General features: G+C 49.0%; 1 protein-coding gene across 1 annotated transcript in view; it reads left to right on the top strand.

Annotated features, from left to right (window-relative positions):
• Positions 1 to 1,076: 1,076 nt before the first annotated feature.
• Positions 1,077 to 15,308, top strand: part of MDGA1 (MAM domain containing glycosylphosphatidylinositol anchor 1) — a 146,379-nt gene continuing 132,147 nt past the window's right edge. Inside the window, exon 1 of the mRNA XM_050894416.1 lies at positions 1,077 to 1,203. Within this exon, the coding sequence (XP_050750373.1) occupies positions 1,077 to 1,203 (127 nt within the window). The remainder of the gene's footprint in view (positions 1,204 to 15,308) is intronic.

Here is a 15,308-nt window from a genome sequence, read left to right on the forward strand (position 1 = left end):
AACCCAACTTTCTCCAGCTTCTTGTCCCTCCTCGTCGGCTGCCTTCCAGCTGCGGCCCCTGTTAGTTCCCACCAGGAGCTCCGGCAGCCGTCGAGGGAGAGCGACACGGACCTCTCTACGGCTGCAAATCATCCGCGGGGCGGGCGGAGCAGGCAAGCAGCGGAGGCGAGGCACCCGCCCGAACCCGGCACACAACATCGGGGAAAGTTTTGAAGGGAGAAGGACCTGGCAGGCTGGGGAGGAGGCGAGGAGAGCCGGGCCGAGCTGCAGGCGGAGCGAGGGTGCGTGGTCTATCTGCTCCTCGTTTGCTTCTCCCTTCAGGCTGGCTGGGGCGATGCAGTGCAGCTGGGGGAGCTCTTGGGAGCCGCTTTAAAAAAAAAAAAAAAAAAAAAAAAATCCTTCCTGGATTTGATTAATTACAACAATCCCCTCCCCAGAAGATCTGGAAAAGAGGAGAGAGAATCACCTATCCCTCCCTCCGCCTTTCAGCAGCTGGCTCCTACCCCCCACCCTCGCTTCCCCCCTTTTTCTCCACCTCCTTCTCCTTCCCCCCGTTCGCTCCTGGGGCTGCGGCCAGAGCCTCGTCGGGAGGAGGGAGGGCGAGGACTCTCCCAAGTTGGCCCCAGTTGGCAGCACTTCGGGCAGCGGCGGGACTTCGGGCAGCGCTCGGTGGCTCCCGCTTGAACAAAGAAACCCCCGTTCCCGCAGGGGCCGGGGGGGCAGCGCTGGGCTGGTCCGGGCCCTGCTCCTGCCCCTGCCCGGCGCCGGCCCAGTACCCCCGGGCTGGCCTTTCCCCGTCACCCGAGTGCGGGCGAGGCTGCCCGTTTTCCTGGAGATCCTCGAGCAACCTGGCGAGGGGAAGCGGGAAGCGGCGCTCCGCTTTCCTGCCCTCCCTGCCTCCTTCCCTCGCTCTCTCCCTTCTTTTTTTTTTTTTTTTCTTTTAAATTTTATCCCCAGGCGGCCCTGGTGTGGGGGGGTCCCTTCCTCCGCCCCAGGGGCGCCGGTGCCCGGCGCGGAGCGGGGCGCATGGGGCGGCGTTTCGGGAGGCTTTCGCCTGCTCCTCGCTCCCCCGCCGGATGCTGCCTGGGCTGTTTTGGCTGCTTTTCTTCGCCGGCGATGAAGGCTCTGCCTTGAAGATGGAGATGATCTGTTTTTTATTCCTGTCTCTGGTGCCGGTGTACAGCAGGGGACAAGGGGTTTACGGTAAGAGACGTTGTCGCGGTCGCTGGTTGGGGGGGGGGGGGGAGGGAGGCGAGGCGAGGGCGCAGACGGCGGCGGTGGGATCAAAGTTAAAAAGCACCTGCAGGAGAAAGTAAATGATGCCGGCGAAGCTCGTCGCAGCCTGAGCGGAGAGATTTATGCAGCAATAGGGCTTCCAGCGCCTGTAGCTACTTCATAATTCCTTGCCGTAACCCCTGGCCGCCTCCGATTTACGAGCCCGCCGAGATGGCACGCAGGGACCGCTGGCGAGGCCGCCGCCGGGCTGGCCGCGCCTCGACCCGGGGGGAGCGAGAGCTGCCGCGGGGCGCGACCCCCGGCCCCGGCCCTGCCTCCCCTCTCCCGCCACCCGCCTCGCGTGGGGATGCCACGCTGATGCCGGCGTGCGGAACACGGCGGCGCGGCTCTGGGAGCACCTCCGAGTTGCAGTTTCTTTGGGGCAGGGGGAGGACGGAGGATCCCCCTCCCCGCGCTGCCCTTGCGGGTTTGCTTCCTTGCAGGAGCACCGGAACGGGGAAGCCAAGAGGAGGGCGGCCGCCGCTGCCTCGGCGGGGCTCCCTGCCGGGGTGCCGGGGGTCTCCCTTGCTGCCGGGGGCAGCCCGCTCCCCGCCGCCGGCGTGCGGGGCGGCGCTCCCCGGCTCTGCCCGGCTCGGCGGGGCCGGCACCCCGCCCTGCCCCAGCTCCCCCGCACAACCCACGGCGAGCCCCGCCGGGCTCCCTCCCTTCCCCGGGGGGGCGAGGGGTGAGGCTACTTTTGCACCCTATTGTTCTTTGCTGCCGATTTTCTTCTTAAGATCGTGGGGGTGGGTGGGGGGTGGTCTGTGGCAGAGCTGATGTCGAGCTGCTTGATTTTTTTTCTCTTTTATTAGTATTATTTTTTTATTATTCTTATTGCAGTTATGGTGCTTACTTTCCCTCCTTGTTTGCAGGCAGGGTGGCAGATGGCAAGCTCAGGTGTCCCCCTGAGAGGTCTGGCTCCCGCCGCCCCTCAGCTTCCGAGGGCAGAGAGGAGGGCAGGGGGCAGAGGCTGAGGATGGCAGCCCGTGCCCCCGCCGAGCACAAGCCCTGCTTGAGAGAACAGCCGGGATTTACTTTAGCCAGCCGTGCAGCCCCCCTTTCCCTCTCCCAGCCCTCTCTTAATTCTTGCTTTACAAGATCTGCATTTCCAATACACTGGGAAAAAATAAATAAAAGCAACCCACAGGACTTGCCTCTCATAACAAGCCGGCTTTATCTTGGCTTACAACTCAGTTGTGCGTTGCTGTAAAGTCCTTCTGGAAGGCATGCCTCTGCCTTTAACAAGCCAAGCTCTCTGAGCTCTGAAGAGAGACCCCAGTGAGAGAATCCAGCCCCCCCGCTCCCCCTTTTTTAACAGCACGCAGCCAGTCTCTTGTGTGAGCTCTGGCAAAGATCAGTTCAGTCTCACTGACTATGGGTAAGTCTTTGTAGGTCACTTTTTAATGATGTATTTCTTTAATGGAAACAATTCCTCCTTTCTCCTTGAGGGCTGGGATGTTAATTTGAGTTTGGGTCTGTTTTGTAAAATAACCATTTTAAATAGAGGGTGTTTAGCTTCCTTTCTTTTTTCTTTCTTCCTCCCAGTATATGTTTTCTCCCAGTCTGCATGTCCAGAGGAAAATTGTAGGACCCTCCAAAGGCTGGAAAGATGAGGAGTAGAATGAATTTGTGGTACAGAAACCTGGTCAGGGCAGGTTATTTAATCCTTTAAAACAGGTAATCTGCTTCTAGCCGAACTTTTAGTATTTTGTTTCAGTGTGCTTGCTGCTGCGTAGCTGTCACTTGCTGTAGAATGGCCTCTCTGCTCAGGATCGTAGCAAGAGGGACAGAGCTTAAAACCGGTTTTGCTTAAATGTGCTTTAGAAGGTTGCCTGTTGTATTTTTTCATCCACTTCAGTGAACATGCATTTGATAGAGTTGCTGTTAAATTAGATCTTCAGAATAACTTACTGATGTTTTTGTCTTTTTCTCTCAGAGAGAGATTGGAGAAGCTGTGTACAAAAGAAAGCACAGATATAGACATGCACTAAGATGAAGGCATCCTTTTAAGTCAAAATGGTACACTACTTCTATCTATTTTCTTACTTAACTACACAAAGGAGAAATCCAGTCTCTTCCCTCCTCTCCCCTCCCCTACCTCTTCAAACTGTTTACTGAGACCGTCAGGAGCCTTAATACGCAGCTGTCTCTGAGTGCAGCCCAGAGCAGTGTATTTGCAAACTTCTATGGTGACTAATAGTTTTCATATTGTCTTTCCCAATCCTGCCTTCAGACCGTTGCCCTGCACTGATTTCATGCCTTGTGCAGCCAGCACTGTTAGTTTGGATGCGAGATTGCTGTTTTTGATGGCTCAAGCAGAGCTGGATTGATACAGTTATATTTGCAAGGATAACTAATGCAGGATTAGAAACTAGTCCTGCTGCCCCCCTCCACTTTGGTTTGTCCTAAATGTTAGTCTCTTGCCATAGCTTTAAGCTGTACTTGAGTGTTCTGTGTTGTGAATGTCAGTCTCATGTGGCACTTGTTGTAGAAATTATGGGAACTCAAGTATCATGTTTCAGATCTGTTTTTCTGCTTTTGAATATTTATTTATGGTGATGGAGATGACGAGAGGCATCTATATGGGTCTATAAATATATTTCACTTTAGTAAATCTGCTGAGATTAAATCAGATTAAACTAGATAAAGTATCCATGTGATGTACCCTTTAAATAATACACCCACATGGATGTGCACAAAAGACCTCTGTCTAGGAGAGCAGAGTTGTTGGAGAGGTTTATTGAGATGAATGGTATAAATAAAATGTGTGTAAGGAGGTTTCTGGGGAAGGAGCATTTGCAATGGAGGTGCAATTTAATTAGGAGTCAAGGTGCTTTTAGCCTGCTACCTGAAGAGGCTTGTTATATAAATTGGCATTTGTTGTAATGACTGAAGTGTGTCTGAAACCCTCTTCTCATTAGCTGATCCCATCCTTTCAGCCTTGTTTGTTGCAGTAAGACAAGGCTGGCCTGATAAGGAAGGCAGTTCAGCAGACTGCCAAGAGGCAACTTTGCTTAGCCTTTTGTGGTACCCCATTTCCCAAACTGCATGTGCCTTTCAATCCTGGTGCATTAATGCTGCTGGTCAAGATGAGGAGCAAGCTGTAATAGATCTCTAGGAAATGTCAGAATTTGGTGGGAGGGAGGAAGAGGTAAGGAGAAAGGGGATTTGCCCTTCCAGGCTTAGAGTTATCAACACTTAAAGACTATAAATTAGACTGAAAGGGGAGGATGGGGGGAGGGTTCCAAAGGGAAGAGTATGCCTCTTGCTTCCTAGTCAGCCTTGCAGACTTTGGGACTTGCGTAGCTCTGGTTCAGAGCATGCACGGGGCTGCTGCTCTGCTTACTCCATGTGCAATATATGATTAACATTTGTGGGTTGTCTTGCAACTAGCACAATCCAGCTGATCAGCAGCAGCCTTTCAGGCTGAGTAAAAGAGCAGGATGTTTTGTCCTCTGCCTCTCATAATTCACCTGCAGAAAAGGCATTTCAGGAATGGTCATCACAGTGTGTGATGAGGGGCTACAGCAAGGTGATGGAAAGGGAATACAAGGAAGGTTTAGGCTGGGCAGCAGTGAAAGCTGCCTGGCACTGTGATCAGAGGGGCCGGAAGGGCTGCTTTGCTTCAGGCACTTGAAACTGGTGGGGGTGAAGCACTTTCAGTACGGAGTAGTCCTGCGCTGGCCTCTGAGGTGGGGAATAAATGACCCAGTAATCTCCTTCTTTAAAGAGACACCATCACACTGAATCACCTGTGAGATGCCACTATGGGCAGCCAGAAAATCTATTGGAAGAATGTTTTCTTGCATCTGCGATGGAGGAGTGTCATGGTAAAACATATCCTGGGTTTAGGCCATAAACATCCGCACTTCTTTATTTCATGTACGCATGACATGATTTGTTTCCTGCTCCTTTTACCTGTAAAGTAAAAGACTCTTTTCCTAGAGTTTTCAATGCAGCATTGTGCAAGCAGGATGCCTCATACTCTCCTGCAACCTGTGTGTGTCTTTTCTGCCAGTTTCTGGGGGCACAGACGCACTCTAATGTTCACCTTGAGCCTGGTGACTCGGATCAGTCCCTCTCCCCTGCCCCCAACTATAGCTGTTTTGCCAGCGGGAACAAGAGTCCAGACGAGGAGATCAGCTTCCTTGCTGCTATCCCAGTGCACCCTCTGCCCTCAGAAATGGGTGAGCAGATCGCTGGCTAAAGTAGCAGTGGAGCTGGCTCCTGTGAGCCACTTCTTGGCTGAATCTGTTGAAAATGCGATGTATGAGCACAGTGGTCCTCCAGACATATATATATATTTACCTGTGTGTGTGTGTACATATGTACACACATCCTTTGTGCTCAGCCATTTCTCCTTGTTGTCCAGCCCTTAAATCTATGGTGGCTTAGGCTGTAGCCTTTTGGTTCCAAGAATGAGTTTTGTAACTGGAGGGCTATAGAAATAGTCTCACCAAAGGACTGGGTCGGTCCAAGATTTGCATAGTTCTTTAGCAGCTCTTTAAGGTCAAGACATTAAATCTGGCCAGCCCTGTGCTTCAGCATGCCTTGCTGTTCTCCAGCTGTAGTGTGTCAGATTCACCCTCCTGTGACACTAGAGCCTCTGTTTTTAGGTCAGGTCAGTAGCTTCACAAGCCAGATAAGCCCTCAATTGGCTTTAATATGCAGTACTAGAAAACTGACATTATCCTCTTGACAGGTTGTTTGCAACTTGCTGGTAGAAGTCAAAATATTTCACTATAGGTGTCATCAGGAACCACCATCCTATGCTAATTTTTGTGGGAACATGAAGACAGATGTTGAATAATTTGACATGAGCAGCATAGCTTTTAAAATTATCACCGTGTCAGGTTTGCACTGGATTTTTTTGAAATATATATATGTATTTCAGATGAGTTTGAGAGAGGGGAGGGAGATATAATAAGTGGCTCCCAGTAAGTGGAAGATGCAGCAGAAGATGGCCTTGGAGGTTCAGTAGTCAGACAGCAATTCAGCAGTGGCAGTAAGGGATGGTGTGCTGCTGGGGCTGCTGTTCTTATTTTTAAGGAACAAGACTAAGTGACTTCCATGCTGGAAACTCAGAGATCTTGTGATGCTTCCCATCAACCAGAAGCCCTACTGTTTTACCCGTGTTTTGACAGGAGTTACTGCTATTCTGCTTGCTTGAATAGTGCAGTTTCAGGCTTCCAGTCCCTCCCTCAACACATACCGTGCTCTCTTGGTTCATTAAGCATAGTCTATGCCTGAGCCTTGCCTGCGTGGCTACGGCTTGTTACGAGGGCAGAAATGGGGGATGGGGAAAAATTGCATTCTGCCCAATGCCAATGTGCTGGCAAAAGCAAGTGAGATGCATTTGTATGAGTGAAAGACTGCTTGGGGTGGAGGGTGTTTCCTACTCCGTTTGTGGAAATGTCCTGAACCCTACCTGCAGAAGTTGTCTTTAGTCACCATAAGGTAAGTCTGCAGTCAAGTGGTTTGCCTGTGTAGCTCTGGAGGGACAGTTCACTGGGGAAGTTCTCATCAGGGTAGGTGAGATGTTGGTATTTTTTGTGCAGGGGGGTTGCTGTGTTGTGTCTTCAGAGGGGGCTGCATTTTGCTGTGGGGAAGATGAGCCTTCCAGACAAGAGACAGTGGAAAGTGTTGTTTTGTTCTCAGAGATGCTGTGGGTAGCCGCACCTGGTAATACAATGTGGGTTTCTTTAGGCTATATCTGGTAGCCCAGACTAAGCCCTACTCTTACGTAGACTGAAACTATTAAGAAAACTTTGAGACTGTTCCTGCTCTCAAGCAGTCAAGGTGAACACATCAAGTGCCCATGTCCCAGCCACCTTTTGCCAATCGTCATCTGCTGGTGTTGCACAGGTTTAAATTCAGAAGGGGAAAATATGCCAGTGTCCCCCAGGCTTGTGGAGGAAGGGGGAGGGATACGGCACTGACACTGCGCAGCGGCATGCAGATCTGGCAGGGCCTCCAGGATCTACCAGAGAGAGTGATGTGCTGCGAAGGAGTGGGAGAGGAGAGTGCATGTGTTTCATGTCTCTGTGCCCATGTTTAACTGGTGAGATCTCTGCTCTATTGGGATCCAAAGTACTTGCTTTGAAACGAAAAAAGCTTTCATCTGCCCTTTATTTGGGGGAAGGGGTTGAATGAACAGAGGATTGGTTTTTTTATAGCCAAGCACTTGCTTAGTGTTTAAAAGAAGAAACTAAATGTGTGATAACCCATGGAGCTGGCAATCAAAAGCGCTGCATTAAAGAGCTAGGAAAGAACTTGAGAAGCGGAGCCAGGAAAGGGAGATCCCAGGCATGAGCTGATCTTGGCTCAGCAAAAGTTAAGTCAGAGAAGGGCTGTTACCTGCAGGTTAGCTGGGACAGGACTTGTTGGGAGGCAGGGAGTTTTCATGCCCGGTGTCAGGTGTTTCTCCGAAGGAAGGCTTCGACTCCCGGCTTGCTTTCCTGACTGCTGCCCAGGTGCAGCGCGCCGGCTTCAGGCGACTCCTGCTTTCCCTCCCGCCCAAGGGAAAGGCGAACGAAGCTGCCCCTCCTTCACCGTCCAGCTGTGGCTGCTGGGCACATCTGGGGGGGGCACATCTGGGCGGCGGGGCCGTGCCGCTCCGCCGCTGCCCGGCAGAGGGAGGCGTTGCACCGCCCCGGCGGCTGGGTGGGGGGTGCCCGGGGGTGCACCCCTTCCCCCGGGGAAGGGTTGGGGGGGGGGGGGGGGGGCGCCGGGACTTGCTCAGGGCAAACCCCGTGGAAACCGAAACGCTGCTTTGGGAGCGCCCGTCTCCCGGCCGAACCGGGGCGCTGCCGCGCCCTGCCGGACACGCGTGGGGCGGGTTGGCGGCGTGTCCCCGGGGTGACGGGCTGGCTGTCCGCCGTTCGGCAGCGTCGGCTGAGCGTCAGGTAACGCCCGGAGGCAGCTCGTCCTCTCCGTTTGCCACCTTGGCGGACCTCGGGAAAAACCCTCCTGTCCATCTTCCCGGCCTCTTCCCGAGGGTGGGAGCGAGGCCGAAGTTCGCGGGAGTGAACGCCCGGGATTGAGCTGCTGCTTCCAGGTTTTTGGTGCTGGCTGCTTGCATGCTGCTTTGCATCTCTCTCTAGTTTGTTTTAGGGTCTGTCACATCGTACCCAAGCAGTTCATGATCCTTTCCCCCACCCCTCCCGCCCCCCCTCCCGCCCCCCTCTCTCCTTTGTAATACTCTTGTGGACTGGGAAAGTGCTATTCTTTCCTTCCAGGAGCATCTTGTTGTCCGTTTCCCATAAAAGATCACACAATAAAGTGAGTGCAGGCCTCCTGAATCCTGAATGAGCTTTTCAACCATAGCCTCCATTTCTTTTTTCTTCACATATCTGCGTGGTTGTGTTTTTGGGTTTATTTTTTTTGTTCGTTTGGGGTTTTGTTTTTGGAGTTAAAGAAATCTGAACAGATATGGGGGAAGAGGTGTCCTCACAGAATAGTTTGGGTTGGAAGGGACGTTTAAAGATCATCTAGTTCTAATCCCCCTGCCATGGGCAGGGACATCTTTCACTAGATCAGGTTGCTCAAAGCCCTGCCCAGCCTGACCTTTAACATTTCTGGGGATGGGGCACCCACAACTTCTCTGGGCAACCTGTTCCAGTGTTTCACCACAATAAGGTCTCCCCAAGCCTTCTCTTCTCCAGACTGAACAACCCCAACTCTCTCAGCCTTTCCTCATAGGAGAGGTGTTCCATCCCTCTGATCATTTTTGTGGACCTCCTCTGGACCTGCTCCAACAGGTCCATGTCTTTCCTGTGCTGAGGGCTTCAGAGCTGAACGCAGTACTCCAGGTGGGGTCTCACCAGAGTGGAGTAGAGAGGCAGAATTGCCTCCCTCGACCTGCTGACCATGCTTTTTTTGATGCAGCTCAGGATACAGTTGGCTTTCTGGGCTGCGGGCGTGCATTGCCGGCTCATGACCAGCCTTTCATCCACCAGTATCCCCAAGTCCTTCTCCGTAGGGCTGCTCTCAATCCCTTCATCCCCCAGGATGAATACTGATACTAATGGTACTGAGGGTTGCCCTGACCCATGTGCAGGACCTTACACTTGGGCTTGTTGAACCTCATGAGGTTCACATGGGCCCACTTCTCGAGCTTGTCCAGGTCCCTCTGGATGGCATCCCGTCCCTCAGGCGTGTCAACTGCACCACTCAGCTAGGTGTCGTCTGCAGTCTTGCTGAGGGTGCACTCAATCCCGCTGTCTATGTCAGTGATGAAGATAATGCTCTGGCAGGAGGAGAAAAGAAGACAGCAAGGTGGCGGCTGGCTATGGGGGCCTCTAATGTGTTCAGGTGACTCCAGGGGCATTAGTGCTGCAATGTATCTCCTTGGCTCTGTGGGGCAGGAGAGCTGAGGGCGCCAGAGCAGAGGCATTTGATTGATGCTGGTGCTTTGGCTCTTGGGAAAACATGACTTAGGGGCCCTAGCTTAGTGCAACATTGTCTTCAGAGCATTATGGCTGCCTACAGGGAGCTCTTTGCACCAGTGCGTTGGCTGTGCTGTATCTCAGGTTGGCTTCTGACTGCTAATACCTTAAGTATTAATGCCTAAATAATCTGGTCCATGGCTGGCAAAGCGAGATGTCTGAAGTTAACCAGGGAACTAGAGAGAGAGAGACAGCTGAATATAAATTATTATTTCTTTAAATTTTCTACTTGTTCTTCTAGACTAGGCAATATGGTTACCCGAGCGCATGCTTGTATGACTGTATTCCCAAAATCTACAGAGCTGTATGGTCTAGTAATGTTTAAACTCCTCTGAGAAGGACGCTCCCTTTGTATGCTTCTGTAAAGCACTCCATGTTCTTAGTATCATGCTAGTAATCAACAGCAGCGTAGACACAGTTATATATTTCAGTGGTTGCAAAGAAGGCAGGACAGCCGTGGTGCTAGAGTGGCCTGGTGATTCAGAGTCACTGACTGAGCAGGTCATGGCTCTGTGCTGAGCTGCAGACCTCCAGGGAGAGGGTGCAGCAAGGTGGCGAGCAGGGATCTCAAGCAGCTTTTATCGATCTGGCCAGCCTCTCGCTTTCCTGTTGCTCCTTTCACTCGTGCTGCAAATTGCTCGTGGATGTGGTGTTGGCTGTTACCCTTTGCTTTAGCTTTCATAGGGGAGATATCACTGATGTAACTAAAAATCTGGCTGGCTGTGATGTGCTCACTTATGGTGTAGGACAAACGGCGTGCGGATACTTTTGCTGGGTTCGTGTAAATGGAAATGATGGCAGGGTGAGGATAGCAATTGACAAAGGTGCAGTAAGATGGCAGTTTCTAAAGACAAATTAGCAAATGTCGCCTAAAGAAGAACTGACATAACATTGAAAGCTAAAGTCAAGCTGTGAGAAAGGCTTTAGGATGTCTGCAGGTGGACTTTTAATACAAGAGTAGCTGCTTGCCGTTGCTGCTCCTGTTTCAGAAGGAAATGGTCCTTCACTAATTGGCGTAAATTGTTTTAAAATAAATGTGGATGGGAATCTTGTGCATCTCTTGTGTGCCTTTGTGATGAAATAAAAAGGAAAAACAAAGATGTGATTCAGACAGACGTTTGAGAAATGTGGCAAAATGGCTTTTGCTTACAAATGCTGTTTCACCTTCTGGTGCTTGTTGCGTGCCTTGCACGGTAGAAAAAGGCATTTGTAGAATTAGAGTGAAGAATGACTGTCTCTCGCTAAGTTTAATAAACGGATTATTCTGACTCGGATCATCCCTTGAAATAGCAGAAATGTGAGAAATTGAGGCTCACAACAGTAACCTGAGCAGCAAGAGCCAGCTGGGGATGGGAGACTGAACTCCCCTGCCAGACAAGTGAATCCAGCTGGGGTGTCAAGAAAACTTAACTGGTTTGGGGCATTTCCACTGCAGTTGTTCGACCCTGAAAATCCCTCTCAGAGTACACAAGTAGGATTTCTTGTGGGTTTATGTGTTTCCCATCACTGTAATATCTATGAACTTCCACCTTTACAACACCTCTGTTGCCTACAGTTATTCCACTCTGCATCTGGGGAAATGAGATGGAGATTAAGTGATTTGCCCATGGCAGAATGGAGAATCGAACACCAGCAAAGTTTTAACCATCCTTTTCTCTCTGGTAGAGTGCAGCTGGTATTAAGTGCAATCCCTGTGGCTGATAGATCCAAGGTAAATACATCCTTGGTAAGAAGCAATAAGCCATTGAAAACAGGCTCTGATCCAGTTATCTCAGAATCAAGGATTCTGGATGCCAGAGTAGAGCACAGCTTTTGAAGAAGCAAAAGGAAAGTCTGAATATTCCAACACGTTTTGTTATTTTAAATATGTGCTAAGCTGTATTCCTGTTTTTCTTGCAAGTATGAAGTTAGTAAGAAGAAACCTCTAGTGTTTGTTTCCCAAATGCTAACAAAGGCCAAAAGGAATTAATGTCAGTGATTTTTGTGGGATTTTTTTTTTGGAAGAGATATTTTTCTTTTATATTTAGAGCAATTAAAATTCACAAGTATGTGTTTGAGAAGGGGATTATCTTGATCAGTCATCAAATAATTGCTGAATAAGAAGACCTCCTTATCTCTGGAGATTGGGACTCAGAAGTGGGCAGTGGTGTTAGCTGCAGGTTGGGAAGATCTGCGTTTTAAGGTGTAGTGAAAGATGGTGCCTTACTATTCCCTGTACCTCTACAAATGAGGAATACTTGGAAACTGGATAAGAATACAGGAGCTTTCCAATGCTATGAGACAGTGGGATTAGGGGAATGTTTTTGCAAACAAATCGACTTAAGGTGCATGTACACTATGCCTATGCAAAAGTAGGACTGTAACTTGTGGGTGCACTCTTTAAATTAGCTTTAACTTAGCTGTTTCGGTTACTGATCACAGTACAGCTATAACAGCGTGGAGCTCAGCCTGGCCTGTGCTCCAGCCATTTATGCAACGTCCTGAGCGGGCTTTGCAGTGTGTGCTGAGCCCCCTGCACCTGGGGTCACCTGGCAGCAACATACTGTGCTCGACTCCTTGATAAATAAGTTGTGGGGCACCTACACCAGGTTCATGCTTGCTTTTGGATTGCAGCGCAAACAAATATACTCAACTCCTGGCTGTGCAACTGGGTAGTGATCCTATAAATCCAACTAGCTGGCTTATTGTGGGATGCAGTTTGAAGCTCAAGGGCTGCAGCGGCTTAGCTACCGCAATCCAGTAGCTGCTAACTCTAGCAAGACAAATGCCAGGGTTGTTCTTGCTCTGTGGTATCTTTCAAGCAAGCATAGCTTGCAATGCGGGAATGCAAGCTGGCTTAATGCAGCTTGCTGTTGTGAAAGAGAGCCTCTAGACAACAGGTCTAGAATTAACCTTTAATTTTGAATTTTGAAAAGCTATTCCTGAATAATTCCTTGCATAGACAAGCCCTGCATTTAGCTGTGATTATGTTCCTAAATTGTTTTTCAAAATGGGATAGTCAAGCTCCTGAACCATGTAGCTGCATCTGAAGACGTTACCCATAGAAACTAAGCTCCAGCTTTGGTTAAAATAGCACAATAATAGTTTGTTTTCTGGCTAGTCAAATGATAAGTAGCTCAGGACTTTCATCCTTATTCCAGCAGAAAAATGCAATCGACAGTAGAGAATGACTGTTTACTATGATGTGCATGATTAACACCATAAATCTTTCATGTTGGGATGTTGGGTGAAAGGCATGACTATCACCACAACAAATTGAAAGGAGCAGTTTGTTACATATTCGTGGTTGGTAATCAGGCTTGAAACTTCATGTAAAAGGAGAAATTAACCAAAGTGAACGGTAGTTATCAAAACTAGAAACCACTCTGGCATTTGCTAAGCCTTGGCAAAGATGCCATGCTGATTTTTGCAGATCACAATGAGCATATGTACCTACTTGTGGCTGATGGTTATTCCAAGTGGCCAACAGTAGTGCGTGTGCCATTTGACAAACAGTTCTGCTTCTCAGATTATTATGGAGGCATTTCAAAGTATGTTTGCAGCATATGGCTTGCTTAAGGAGATGGTTTTAGATAAGAGACATTCGGTAAAACACAGTAGATCAGCTGCTTATCACTCAGCTTCAGATGGGTCAGCAGGGCATTTTGCACAGACACTTAAAAGAGCAGTAAAGAAAAATGAGGAGCAAGCCCTGCATCACAGCATTGCAAACTTTCTTTCCTTGTGTAGAGCAGCATGCAGGAAAGCTCCAGCATAGCTAATTCATAATAAACGGATTTTAATTTAGGAATTGCATTTGATTGTCTCAAGGCAAGTCTAGAGGAAGTAGTAAGTGAGGAGGGTGGGGGAAGGAAACCACCGTATGAGCTTTTTGCTTGTTAGGCCCAAATAAAAGCTTTGCAGAAGAAGGAAGCAGGGGGAGGTGCTAAAAAGTACTAGGATCTGTGATTTTGGTGAGGTAGACAGGGAAATGAGAAAGAAATGTGTCTAGCTATTGCTAGATTTAAAAAAAAGAGAGAAAAGAAATGGATGCTGTTGATGGTGTGTAAATTCTAGGAGTGAGAATATTTCTCTCTTTCATTGGCCTCATGATAATACCTGTGACATTGTTCCTGTTGAAAATGAGGGATTGGAAGAGCAAGTGAGAACTGCCATCCCCCCAGGCGGAAGCCTTGCCTGAACAGGACTGCACATCTCCCAGAGGGCAATAGTTGTAATTCCAGCGTCACCTAAAAGGGGGATAGTCTTAGCACCCCCATTGCAAGAAACAGGAGGATTTAATGTAGTTTTTGCATATGTACTCCTATATACTTTTTTTTAAGGTCCTGGATGCTCTGTGAGCATTGCTGTTGTCTGTGGGGAAACAGCTGTAGGTAACACCAAGGCTGGAGCCCAAATCCCAGGGTGGTGTAAAATGGGTGATAGCTTGTAATTAAGAGGTTCATTTGCTGAACTAACTCTTGTGATTTTTCCTGTATTTTATTTCTCCCTTTTTGTCTGATCCAGTTAGTCATTGTAATTAGTTTTCGAGGCATATTTGGCTGATGGGATTTTTGTTGATATAAGGTCTTATTTCTTGCATGTGCTTTGTCACACTTGCTCGCCTTGCTGACACAGACGACTTTTTACTCATTAGCCCAGAAGGAAGCGATGCAGCTACGGGGGTGTGAGCAGGCAGCCGTCGTGCCTGTGATCCACCAGCAAAAGCTGCTGGCCAGACTCTTGACTCCAGCCTCTGCTACTGTCTGGCTGGGAGGAATGGTTGTGTTTCTTCAGATCCTCTGGGAAAACAGAAGTTAGAAGCAGGGTGGGGGGAAATCTTGGAGGATTCACTTCCCTGGCTGCAATCTTTGGCTCTGCTGTGCTACTCATGTAGATAGCATTTTAATTCCAAGGCAAGGGAGTTAAATCCAGATGAGCTGTTGCTCTGGTAAAAATGCTGGCCTGAAATGCTGCACATAATGGCTTGGATCCTGTCACTGTCAGTCTTCCCTTACAACTTTTTTTTTTTTTTTAAAGACGTCAGTGTAAGCCAAGTATGTTTCTTTAAAAAAAAAAAAAAAAAAAAAAGCCTTAAAACAAACCGCAAAAAAAGGCCAGATCTGGTAGTTTCTCCTGGCCTTCTGCTTGTGCGAATGGAAGGTGGTGCCATTTGTCTGCCTCAGATGGATGTTTTGAAGATGAAGCTGGTGATTTCAGTGAGGTGTTTCCATCTGGATGTGAAGGGGGAGGGCATAGACAGGCAACCTCAGTTTTTGTGTGGTGTCCTGTCTTAGTAGTTTACAGGTTTTCATGGACATCTGATTTTTTTTTTTTTTTACTTTTTTTTCCCCATCACCATTAAATTTTGACTTGAGACATTTTTAGTTTTGTGGCAGTTTCCACTTTGATGCATTGATGAGCATCTTTTGATTGATGGCTGGTTGCTGTGGTCACTGAGCTGCTGCCACTCTCTTGGGCAGCCCCTGAGCTGCCTTCAGCGAGCTGCTGTTGGAGAACCCGACAGAAGATCTGTCATCAAAGCACAGAAAATCCTTGAGTGTGAACCCTCTTCATAAAGCATGCTTGCTTTGTGCAACCAGAGTG

This window comes from Gymnogyps californianus, chromosome 3 (assembly GCF_018139145.2).
Source record: "Gymnogyps californianus isolate 813 chromosome 3, ASM1813914v2, whole genome shotgun sequence".
NCBI lineage: Eukaryota > Metazoa > Chordata > Aves > Accipitriformes > Cathartidae > Gymnogyps > Gymnogyps californianus.